The sequence below is a fragment of the Chaetodon auriga genome, chromosome 11, assembly GCF_051107435.1.
Source record: "Chaetodon auriga isolate fChaAug3 chromosome 11, fChaAug3.hap1, whole genome shotgun sequence".
NCBI lineage: Eukaryota > Metazoa > Chordata > Actinopteri > Chaetodontiformes > Chaetodontidae > Chaetodon > Chaetodon auriga.
The window spans coordinates 17,236,248-17,249,182 of record NC_135084.1 but is presented as its reverse complement, the minus strand read 5'-3'; the positions used below and the strand labels follow the sequence as shown (position 1 = coordinate 17,249,182).

The following is a 12,935-nucleotide window of genomic DNA, read 5'->3' as shown; positions in this document are numbered from 1 at the left end:
CAAGGTGGGCTGCTGATTCCCCCGTCTCCTTTCTTGTCTCGTCTCAGATCATGCTACTTACGGACCCGGAGGTGGAGAGCAGCCTGCTCATTAGCCTTGACGAGGGGGCGTCCTATCAGAAACACAGCTTAGCCTTTGATATCCTCAGCCTGCTTTTTCACCCCGAGCAGGAGGACTGGATCCTGGCTTACAGCCACGACCAAAAGGTAATGTGTAGCTGTCAGATGGCATGAAATAGCTGGAATAACAACTGAAAATGTGACACAAAAATAATGTCTGGATGGAAATAAAGGTTGTTGTGCATGCTTTACCTGCTTCTTATCGTGCTCTTGTTAGCTCGGTGCAAGCGTTTTTTGTTTTTTTTGCCGGATTATGTGCCACAAGCCTGATGGGTCACAGCAAAATAAATGTCTCTATAAAATGATGCAAAACATAGGTTGTTGTCACGGTCGAAAGCATTCATTTTGATAATAGCGGCCAGCATTCAGGACACAGTCTTCATGAGCAGAGACACCTGCTACTTAAACCAAGGTTGCAGTTGTCAGAAACAGAGACAGCTGATCACCTGCACCCTTAAACAAGTCATAAGGTCTGGCTGAAGCCTCTAACTTTGAATGGATGTGTCCTAGACAGCACGAGGGAAAGTTAACAAGGGAGAAACGCCAAACAATCCACAAGCTCACACACACACACACACACAATTGCAAGCGTAAACACACACCCACCATTACTCTGTGAGAACCCTGCTGTCTGCTTTACTCAACACACCAGACATCAAACTCAACCTTCCCAGCCTGCTATTGGAGGACTTGATTTTCAGAGAGAAAAACAGTCAAGGTTTGAGAAGTGAGATAAATGGTGCAGGGAGGAAGATGAAAGCTTAGTTGAGAGCCATCAACGGGTCAAAATAAAGATGCTCGACAGAAGTTTGCCTTCAGGTCATTCAGTACGTCTTTGTAAAGCTAAATTTCATCAGTTTTTCTCCCTTTATCACAGCTGAAATTAATCTTAGCTTGGTTTCATTTTACATTTATTGATTGTCTGTCATGTCTTTTAAAAGTTTAAAGCCCTTGGATAAGTCAAAATGATGTTGCTTATCCTTGTAAAGCTCCCAGCTTAAGATGCTTGCTGCTCCATCATTACGGCAAGATGACAGGCCTTCTGAATGCTTGGACACAAGTCCAACTTTGCAGTAAAAAGGAGTCTAACAGCTTTTTGAGGAAAAAAGAGATTACAATGACAGTTAAATGAATGATTTTGTAATGCCAATTAGGCTGAAATCCTGCCGAGTTATTGTGAGGAGGAGACACTTTGATTTTAATTTCTATGTCCTCCCTTCCTTCTTTTCCAAGGCACCATAATGAATAATCTTTCTTTTTCCGTTTTTAATGAAAAACCTAGCTTCAGAGTATCCCTGTATTTTTGCAGAAGCTGATGGATTGTCTCATCACTGTTGCATTTTTACATAAAGTATATGCTCAGTAGTGCAATATTCAAAACAACATCACCAGACTGATGCCACAAAATCTACAAATGTGACAGCTGCTTGATGACACAGTTGGACATGAATCAGGAAATAATTCTCTTGGATATTCTGACTTGGAGAATTATTCTTTATACTGTAACTCATTTGCTTAATGCATTCCTCTCATTTTTCAGCTCTATGTCTCTGTTGAATTTGGGAGGAGATGGCAGCTTGTGCATGACAGCGTCGTCCCCAACAGATTCTACTGGTGAGATCAACAATCAGTCATTTGCAGAGGGCTTGTCTGTCTTGAGAAATTCTGCAATATTGCTGCATATTTTGACATGTTCCAAAAAACACTATGAATAATAGACAAGAAAAGAACAATTATGCATTAATAAATCAAACTGTGCACATTTTTAGCATTGTATTCACAGCAGCAGTACAGAAGGGAAATCCACTGTACATATTTACATGTTCTATAAAATATGCTGGATGGGTTTTTTCCAGATCGGCTGACAAGTTTTACTGTCAAAGTAGAAACATAAGTAAACAGTAACCAGAGCAGTGACACAGTCAGCAGCTCATTGAAAGGAATATCTACAGGAATATTAATGTTATTGAGTCAGATTTGAACCACTTTACAAGTCAGTCAGTGGTGTCAGAAGAACTCAGATCCTTTACTGGGGTCAAAGAAACACAACACAAAAATGTTGAACTACTTCTATATAAAAACTTGTATATATATATATATATATATATATATATATATATATATATATATATAGTATGTTAAAAGCCCTGTATTTGAGAGTTTACTGAAGTAGAAGTACTTAATTATGCTCAGTAATGTACATAAAGTGTCAAAATTAAAGGTACTTGGCCCCTTTGACTGATAAATGATCATATAGGACATTAATAAATTGTTAATATCAATGCATCAATGCATAAGTCAAACTTTACTTACTTCATATATATGTTAGGTGCTTTGGGTCAGTGATTCCCAGCCGAGGGATCGGGCCCCTCCAAACAGTCACGGGGTAAATCTGAGGGGTCGTGAGATGATTAGTATTTAATGAAACAGTCAGATAGTCGGCCTTTGGTTGAACTGCTAACAACTCATAGACATCTGAAACCTGAAACCTGTGACATGGTGCTTAGGTACACAGTTTTTTAATTGGTTTTGTATTTTATAAGCTTATCACATGTTTGCAATGTAAAATCTTCACTTGCAATGAGCAACTACAGCTGTCAGATACATGGAGTGCAATATTTACCTCTGAGATGTACAAGTGTAAATGTACAAATGATGAAATTTGACTTAGAGTACATATATGTCGTATATGTTATGTATACATACACATTGGGTCTACATGTACTGATTAATATTTGATCCTTTGAATTCAGTCTGCTCATGAAATATTGCTGGGATACTGCAGCGTATTACAAATCGAATCCTATCCAAATATTATCCGTACTGATGATGTTGCAGAGAGCTTGTGGGTGTCTCTCTAAGTGTTGTAGTGTTTGAATCTATTGGGTGCTGGTATGGGGATTATGGTCCAGGATAAATGTTTAATTTATAATGTTTTTATGGTTGTTGGCTACAAAATCGCTTTCACACATAGAAATAAAAAAGCAGAGCCACAGCTTAATCAAGGGGGTTGGAGTGACCTGCAGTACACGCTTCGCTTTGTTTCTTTCTGGGAAAGGCAATGACCCCAACAACACCATTAGAGTAAATAAACATCGCTTTAGGAAAGAGGTAATGACTAAGTAGATATTAGACATTACAACAACTATCTCTTGCTTAATGAGGCTAATATTTGTATCCTCAAGTGAAGGTGGATGTATGACACTCATTTCTTATGGGGGTGAGGGCTAATTTGTTACTTGCTCCTTCAATACTGGCTAATTTGTTTTCCTAATGTATACAGAAACTGTGGTAGACTTTAAACTAACTGCAGTTTTTAGACGAGAGAGCATAACTTCTACTTAACACAAATAACTTCTGTCCCACGCTCCACAAACAGGTTCCCTTTTCTAAAATGCAACTCGTGTTTTCTCTAATCATTCATGCAGAGAAACTCAGCAGAAATAAAGGACATATTACTGAAAAGGTAGCCGCTAAATCACCATGTAATGAGCAATACAGCCTCCCTAAGTCACGTAACAAGACAGAGACTTTTCTGTCAGGGAAACGGCTAAATCAGCTGTGCACGTACAGATCTTCAGCTTTTATTGAAACTCTGCTTCACATCAAGCTCTGTGCTGTAGCTGCTTTTCACGAGAGAATGTGGTCCTAATTGAGGTCATCAACAGGCGATCTCTCCTCATACATCAGGAACCATTTGGAAGGAGCATCATGAATATTGTATTGTAAACTGTTTTGAAAAGTGGAAAATAAGCTAATCATACCAAATAAGGATTATACCTCACCAGTCCATGAATGCAAAAATTTTCTAGTTGAAGATCTTTGTAGTGAGCTGCTGTTCAGGCGTATTCACAAGTCTGCTATATATTTTATACTGTACATACAATATATATACTAGATATGAGTCAGTATACTAAATAAAGACAGTGGCGTTTGACAAAAAAAAGCTCTTGATTTTAAAATATGTACTTCCGTCTTCGAGGAAATAAGTCAACCGAAACCACACCATCAGAGATCCGCTATGAAAGAAATGCTTTCATCTCACCCCGTCCTGCTCATCTTATCGAAGAAAATCTGACAAAGATGATTTACAAAGATATGTTAACAGGCACCCTCGTGAGGCAGACACGGTGGTATGTGTTAGTTATGGGAGAACACAGTATAACATTGCAGGGGTTTATTTAAGAGCAAGAGCTGCTGTTCGCTGATAGAATTGGATGAAGTATTTGACAGAAAGTCCATTAAAAGAGATGGAGCTGCGAGGCAATTACAGAGTGCTGAGGGAAGCAGGACGGGGGCTTTTTATATTATAGTTCAGACACGGTATGGAAAATGAGAAGAAACCCATCTTCTGTCACAACAGCTGCTATTAATACAACGAGTGGTCACTCCTGTCACTCGCACTTAACTGCTATCATGAAGAATCTCTGTTGAAAGTGAATGAAATGGCTAAATACACCTTAGCCATCAGTGTGCAGCGCAGGTCACATGTCCGTCAGGTCAGTCTTCATAGATAGGTTTGCTGTGTTATTGCTCCTGGGAGAACAGTAAGGATCACAGCTACGTCTCTTATTTCCCTCGTTCCCGTACACATTCAAAATGAGAATCAAACTCTAATGTAAATCACAAATACTGCATTTCTAATAACAGAAAAACAGAGGCTATTACTGTGAGCTAAGTGCAATTATTGTGTGAGTTTTCCTCAAATTGTCTTTGTTTTTGTTCTGATTATTCACACAGCACATACGCTTTGTCAAATATGCCTTGGGACAGCGGCAAAATAATCAATAACGCTTTTTGCCTGGATGCCTTGTTAAGCCCCTGATGTTCAAAATAAACATCAAGAAAGTTAAAATCACACAAATGCTTTGCTACCAAGTCCAATACAGATACTCTGCATAAACTAAATGAGTGGTTTCCAACCTGGATGTCAAAGCCTTGTGTCTCCATACAGAAATCACTGGAGTTACAAGATGATTAACAGGATAGCAAAAGAAAAAATATATAATTCTGTTACACAAATATAATTACTCATCTTTTCTCTAGTGTATTTTTTTGTTCATAAATCCATTTCTAAGCTTGTGTGTGAAGTCAGGGAGGCCGGCGGTAATTATAACAACCCACATCTTTCCTCACACTGTCTTAACCTTCGATATCTATGGATTTAAATCTGTCTAGTGTTGATGACCATTCTGTTGGTATTTCTGTGACGGTGTTACGTGTGTTGTCACAGTTGCCCTCATCTGCTGTTACTGTGGCCCCTCATCGTGGGGGCAGATGAACCATTGGACTTCAAGTGTTTCAGTTAATATTGTGACTCTAATATTGCTTAGTAAAAATGGTGATTGTTAACACAGATACAAGTTAGGTACATAAAAACTGAATCCAAATAGTTCAAGAGGTTTGTACAATTTCGCCCAATCTCGCCTCCTTCCACTACGAAATAAATTAACCTAACTGCCAAAATGATCAGTTTAAAGGGCCTATCTAAAACAACTAGTACTCAGTTTAGAAAGAGCGGGATCATGCTAATCTAACTGACGCTGTTTAGCTAGCTAGTCACTTAGCATGATGTTTTGTAATTTGAGATATGCTGTGTTATTTTGTGAACTGTCATTAGAAATCAGCCCAAGTTAATGTTATTTTTAAAATGTTTTTTGCAAGTGTCTGATATCTCAACCATATTTCTCTTCAATCGACGTAGTTTATATGTTCACAAGCCAACATCAGCTAGCTAATTTGTTTTGTCGTTCATTTAGCTCAGTTCCGCTACAGTCAACTACTGGGTCTCAATACTTAGTAACAGCTAATCTCTACACTTCAAATCCTAATGAAATAATATGAGAAAGATAGAAATGTCTGAGTAAGAAACTCAAGAGTGTAGCCTCAAAACAAGACACTGCTTTGTGTTGAGGGATCACAAGCCCAAAAGGGTTGGGAACCACTGACATAAATGTGGGTTTTAATACACACAATGCCATCAACATTTGTCGTGATGTTACAGGTCCAGGCTGGGTTTGGACAAAGAACAAGGAATGATTCACCTGGAGATCAGCGTCTCTGACGGACGTGAGTGATAAAATGATGTTACCTTGGCAACACAGAAAAGAAGATTAGTCAAAATTTAATGTGCGAGCAGCTTTCACATCACATTAGCAGCATTTGTTGTAATTCCTAAACCTCTATTTTAAACAACTGGTGAGAGATTATTGCTTTATTTTTTTCTGCTGTCCTCACTAAAACTCTCGTCCCCGTCTGAATTGGCTCATGGAGACTCTTCATACGATTAAACTAATTCATTTTTCAAGGGCCAGGCTGTGACTTGGCTCGGTTCTTGGCCACAGTGGAGAGAGGGCAGCACTTCCATAAGGCCTCGTGTGTTAATGCCCTGTCCCCGGGGAGACCGCTTCATTTGGCTGATGCTAACACATTGGGACAGCTCTCTCTACTTTATCTATTAGTGAGAATAAGGATTGGCCTCCAAAATTTTTCCTCTATGGCTCCGTTAATACCGTCAGCATAAGCACTGCTGAACCTTGATTGTGGACTTGAGAAGGTTGTTTTTCCTTTTGTTATATTTTTAGCACTCATTTCTTGTTTACCCACAGGGTCACAGTACATAACTTGTAAACTTCAGAACTGCTCTGATGGAAACAAGGGCAAGCCTTTCCCTGGATTTATCATCCCTAACTCCCTGGTGGTTCAGGATGAATACGTTTTCATCCAGGTGGGTTTTTATTGCAAGGTCTGGCTTCATTAAAAGACAATTAAAAGCTGTAAAACCACTGCATTCGATCGCATCTTAATGTACAGTCATGTTTTTCATTAACTAAAAGGGGCCATTATCCTGGGAAAGGGTGGCATGAAATTGAAATCACAGTGTTGTGTATTATACTACAACTCCACTCTGCCATATTGCACAACATCCTAATTAAAAGAAAACCCAGAGTTTTGATGATGGTTGAAATTGTTTAAAGCATGCTGGCAGCAATCAGTGCAGACACTGACGTTTGGGAATATTTACCTCAAATGTGATGAACTGTAAATTGTACTATATTGCTTTTTCAGGTGCCAATAGGTGGCCAGTCAGTCCATTATGTGTCCTATAAAAGGCACGCTTTCTACCCAATGAAGCTTCCCAAGTACACTCTGCCAAAGGTAAGACTGCTGGAAAGGATGCAGTGTTTGGTGAGTCGAGCATATGCAGATGAACAAGCAGCTGTGTAGCATTAATTTTACTCTGACACACTCACAATTTCAAATGATTTTAAGCAGGGTTGTTCCCAGTGAGTTATCATGTTTGCTGACAAATCCATTAGTTGTTTACCCCGCATTATTATCTGCCTGAAAATTTTTTCAGTTGTGCATAATTATATCTTTAGATCTTGTGTTTATTTAAGACCCATGCATAGTTTTTAATCAGATACCCTCCCGTCTGTATCAACAGATATTTACTTCAGGAATGAATGTACAGTTGCAGTTTGGCAGGACTGCAAAGGAATCTTTTGAAGCAGAGTCATCCATTTGCATTAGCACAAAACAGTGTTTGCCACTGAATTCCATTCACTGAAAGCACAGCAGGATGGCTTAGTTGTTTGAGAGACCATGTCATAAGAACAGGAGAGATTTAGTGCCCACGGTGTTGTTCCGATCAATCTCTCCATTCATCCATCCATCCATGTATACTGTCAGTTTCCTTGAGAAGGACACACATCCCCTACCTTGCCTCACTCTGGATAAGGGATTCAGTGAAATTAAACAGAGCCTGTCTTCATTTTTAGTGCATGGCATGAAACGCCTGAGGTCTAATCGCTGCTGATCCTGACTGAATCACGTCAAGAAGTGACGAAACACTAGCTCGCTGCTCGAGCTCTATGGCCACTACGGGCACACTACTATGCAGATCCACTCATTTATGTTGAGAGAGCTCCCTTAAATCAATTCTTCAAGCCTTGTTGGCTCCACACAGAGACATCTACTCATGAATTTCTTATTTTCAGGACTTGCAGATAATCAGCACTGATGATAACCAGGTGGTGGCAGCAATTCAGGACTGGCACCAGAATGACTCCTACAACCTGTACATGTCTGAGTCCAGAGGGCTGTTCTTCACCCTGATGCTGGAGAGCGTTGTGAGCAGTGGAGGACCGGAGGGCAACATCATGATAGACCTCTATGAGGTGGGCAGTGACAGTGCTGTTGGGGCTGTGCTGTCATCCTTTTACATACTCTCATGTTATTCAGGCATGCTGGACCAACTGAAATCACTGGCCTGGTTTTGTGACTGCTGCAGGTTATAGGGCCATGTGTCGTGTTCACTGATGGTAACTGTGATAACTTATGCAATAACTAAAGAAATTATACACACAAAATTATATTCTATTGTGCAGCGTTATAGAGCTGCAACGATTAGTCAATTAATCGATTCGCTGATAGAAAGAAAATTCACCTATAAACTATTTTGGTGATCGATTAATTGGTTCGGTCATTTGAAAACCTTGAGGTTTTGGACTGTTGCTGTTTTCAGACAAATGAAGCATACTGAAGACACCACCTTGAGCTTTCACTACTTATTTACTTATTTACTACTTACATTTAATATGCGACGTGATTAATTGATTAATCGAGAAAGTAATTGTTGGATTAATTGATGAGGAGTATAATTGTTAGTTACAACCTACAATTTTATAAACTTTTAAAAAAATATGTAACATTCTGGCATTAAAATGTCCAAAAAGAAAACTTCCAAAAAGGTCAAACCCAGAAAAATGGGTGCGTTTCATTTGATCGCCTGTCGGTGGTGACACATGAAACCCCAGGTGATATGTCAGAGAGTGAGGGAACAAACGTGACAGAACGTAACATGAGTAAAACCTCAATTAATTTCATCATCTATGAACTTGACTTCTGCCTGAATCATGCCAGATAATGAAAACTCCCATGATCCCACAGTACCCCGTGACCTGATCAAACGACGTCTTTTGTTTTCATTCTTTTGAGTCAGATGAATCCATTAATTGCAGGTCTGGATAAGAGAGGAAATTTCAAGTGTGCATCTTGTCTTCTTGGGAATTAATGGGTATTTTTTCTGACATTTTTGTGTAAATGCAGAAAAAATATACTGATTTAACAGATGAACAGATTTATCAATTATGAAGCTCTCTTCATCAATCCAAACACATTCTCATCACATGCAATTTAGAGTCTGCAATCCACCAGACTTTCATGTCTTTTACCGTGAGCACCATACAAATTTAAATTCCTGGTTTGGGAGCTTTCATGAACAATTAAACAGACTCTGACAAGTAAAGTACCAACAGACAGCCTAAAACTTGAGTTAGTTCATCCCGATTTCCTCATGTCTCAGATGTCCTCACCATAATGGAACAGATGTTGGTACGCTTCATTCTGCAGCATCGGAGTGTCTCTCTCATATCCACTTCCTGCCTGCTTTTATTATCTTTTTCATGTGACATTATTGTCAGGCAAAACTCATCGAGCAGGTTCTGTTTTTAGGTAACATACCATCTATGCACAAGTTTAGTGTCACTTAGTCACAATGCAGGAAAAACAGCATCTTTAACTTGTGCTCTGAACATGTTTATTGTGTCGACAGATGTGCTGTGAGGTTGCAGTAACTGCACATGTATGTGTCACTGCAGATTACCCTCATTTCCAGCCGGCAGTAAAAGCATCACATTGTTACGAACACACCTAAGATAGCCATCGGCGATGTTTACTCTCACAGCTCACTGACCTCCACACACATTTGATGTCCAGAAATATTTAGTTATACAATGACTTGACCGGTAGAAGATACGAAATGGACATTCCCCCTTTGATGAAATCCTTCTGCTCTCTAAATGGAAGAGAAACTCAAGTGATGGGGGCACGTGAGAGCCTGAATTTCTGTGCACATAAATACAAAGAAGAAGAAATATCTCAGGGCTGCGCCATATGTTGTTTTGATTCTGCAGAGTCCTACAGATGGTCCAAAATAGTGCTCCCTGTCACTTTCAGACATCTCTTCCTCTCCGAACTAGGCCTTCAGCTTTACTTAAGTCTGAATAATTTACGGTTGTTTTTTTCCTCCCTTTTTTGTTATTTTTCCCCATACCGCTCTCCTTCTCTCATGTTCGCAGGTTGCCGGGATTAAAGGGGTGTTCCTGTCAAATAAAGTTGTTGAGAACCAAGTGAAAACTTATATCACATACAACAAGGGGAGAGACTGGCGTCTTCTTCAGGCTCCAGCAACCGATCTCCAGGGAAATAAGGTCTATTGTGAACAGGTAAGTGGGCCACTGACGCGAGATAGATTTGGTTATTTGGATTCCCGTTATCAGCTGAAAAATACTACAGTGGATCATGCCATGCTATGGTCCAAGAGCGAATAAACGCGGGTCAGTAAACAGCTCAGCAACTGAAGAGACCTTTCAAATCATTTAATGTACCTTAACTTTGTCAGACCTTAAACGCATCACTCCAGTCTTTTCAATTATGGGTCCAAAAATATGAAGTTATTGAATTAAGATTTGTCTGTTTTTTAATCATTAGTATTATCATAACTATTGCCATGATATTAATGCAATGCAATTCAAGATTTACAGTGCAGCAGTACTTTTTAAATATTTTTAATAGATTATATAAGAGAAGTAATAAAGACAATTTGTTGCTATTCATTATTCAGTATAAGACTGATCATCTGTATCATTTTGGTACATGGCAGCAAGGAAAAAGCTTCACATTAAAATCTTTACAAACTTACTTGAATAAAAAAACACAGAAGTGGCAAACCGAGTCCACAACTAAATAAAATGAAAATTAATACAATAATACAATAATAAGAACAGAAGATTTTCTAATAAATAAAATCTAAACTGCCATTTGAACAGGTGCCATGAACACATCCCATTATCCAAACTCCTTTTTAATCTATTGTGCAGACACTCATATGATGCAATCTCTGCCACTGCATCAACCCACTCTGTTAAATCTGGAGCTTTAGCTGTTTTTAGATGCCTCAAAATGATTCTGGAGGCTGCAATAACACCAACCATAATAACTGAAAAACCATATGATATATTTGGTTTATGAGTAAGCATAAATGAGGGCTTTGATATTGAAATTCCAGCATAAATGACCCTGATTCAGTTTTCATTTGATGGAGACTTGATGGTGTATGATAATTTCTATGTAAGGTATTTTATGCTGAAAGCATTTCTGTGTTAAAATATAAAATTCCTCTCCTAGACAATTAATAATAATGATTGATTCACAGTTAATTCAGGCCAGTTTTTGTGAAACCCTGTATTTCATTTTCACATTTTGACTTGAGTGAACTAAACTCCTTTGTGCTTCGCAGCCTTACTGTTCGTTACATCTGCACCTTCATGTATCAGAAAATCCCTACACCTCGGGAAACATTGTCAGCAAAGAGTCAGCCCCAGGAATTATAATAGCGTCAGGTGAGGAGATTATTTGATTTCCACGTCCATACTGTTGTTTATGCTCGATCATACCCCTCGGCGCTCCCGATCAGATATCTTTCTTTACTCCTCTTCCCAGCACGGCCTTTCTCAGCTTTACTGTTTACAACATGAAATTAAATCAGTCCATCCTGCACATCTGTTCCATGTCACCTCAACGCAAAGACGTCTTATCTGAAGAAATGCTCGGATTCCAAAAGAAGCACCTGCACTGATTTGCTCGTGTAACAGTTGAAGTGATGTTCCACCTTTTGTGTTTAGGTGTGGTTGGACCTGAGCTGATGAGTGCTAATGTCAGTATCTTCATCACATCTGATGCTGGAAACACCTGGAGAGAGGTACGGTTTGACAAGGCAGTGTAAATTTTGTGCTACTGCTCTGCACAGTTACTTTTTGGTGATGTTAATTTGCTTTCAAAAGTATAGTTAAACTTTTTTTATGCAGAGAACTTCTTTAAAGTAATATATGGTGCCTTCCCCCTGAACCTTCCCCTCAATTTAACACAGAATACAATAAGAAAAATCTCACTTTAGTCAGACATTATCCGATTAAAGAATGGGTGAATAAAAGTAGGAATCTGGCTAAGCTTTCAATGCCAAACTTTCGGCTCTTGCTTTTCAGTACTTGGCGCTGCAGTTACAAAGAAAGAAGGAGAGAAGTTTTGACATGCAGCGTTGTGTAAGACATGTGCGTCTCTGATCCGAAAAACAAATAAACCCCAAGGATTTTTGTCATCGGCTTAAGACTCCAGAACTTAACAGAGAGAGAAACACTGGCTGCAATGGCGCTTTTTGTTTAAAGAACAGTTGAGGTTTCTGCTTTGTGTGGAGTCAAGCGTGCGTGTTCCTAATGTCGCCACCATGCACTCGTTTAGCTTCCTCTGCCGTGATAAAGTGAGTCTGGTCGTGTCTGCAGGTTTTTCAGGAAGAGTACAGCGTGTTTTTCCTGAATCAAGGAGGATCTCTGGTGGCCATCCGACACACACCTCTGCCAATTAGACATATTTGGTAAGGCTCTCCAAGGATGTGCCACATCTTTTTAGAGACTCTTGTTCATCTTCAAACCACGGAGTGAGACTGCTTTCCTGCTGAGGCTTGTCTTACTGAATTCAACTCTATTTGTGGCTGGTCTGTCTCTGATCCAACCATTGTTCTCTCCCTCAGGCTGAGTTTTGATGAGGGCAGAAACTGGGACAAATATAGCTTCACCTCCTCTCCGCTCTATGTTGATGGGGTGCTGGGGGAGCCCGGAGAGGACACCCTCATAATGACGTAAGATATGAAGGAACCACAAAGAGCTCATGTGTCTCTAGTTTGATAATTACTGCGCT

At 39.4% G+C, this 12,935-nt stretch overlaps 1 protein-coding gene across 1 annotated transcript in view; it reads left to right on the top strand.

Moving 5' to 3' along the window:
• The window catches only part of LOC143328405 (VPS10 domain-containing receptor SorCS1-like), a 49,078-nt gene that overhangs the window by 19,257 nt on the left and 16,886 nt on the right, over positions 1-12,935 (top strand). Inside the window, exons 4-14 of the mRNA XM_076743525.1 lie at positions 48-206; positions 1,660-1,733; positions 6,124-6,188; positions 6,728-6,846; positions 7,188-7,277; positions 8,120-8,299; positions 10,262-10,408; positions 11,482-11,584; positions 11,867-11,943; positions 12,521-12,612; positions 12,769-12,876. Coding sequence (XP_076599640.1) covers positions 48-206; positions 1,660-1,733; positions 6,124-6,188; positions 6,728-6,846; positions 7,188-7,277; positions 8,120-8,299; positions 10,262-10,408; positions 11,482-11,584; positions 11,867-11,943; positions 12,521-12,612; positions 12,769-12,876 — 1,214 coding nt within the window. The remainder of the gene's footprint in view (positions 1-47; positions 207-1,659; positions 1,734-6,123; positions 6,189-6,727; positions 6,847-7,187; positions 7,278-8,119; positions 8,300-10,261; positions 10,409-11,481; positions 11,585-11,866; positions 11,944-12,520; positions 12,613-12,768; positions 12,877-12,935) is intronic.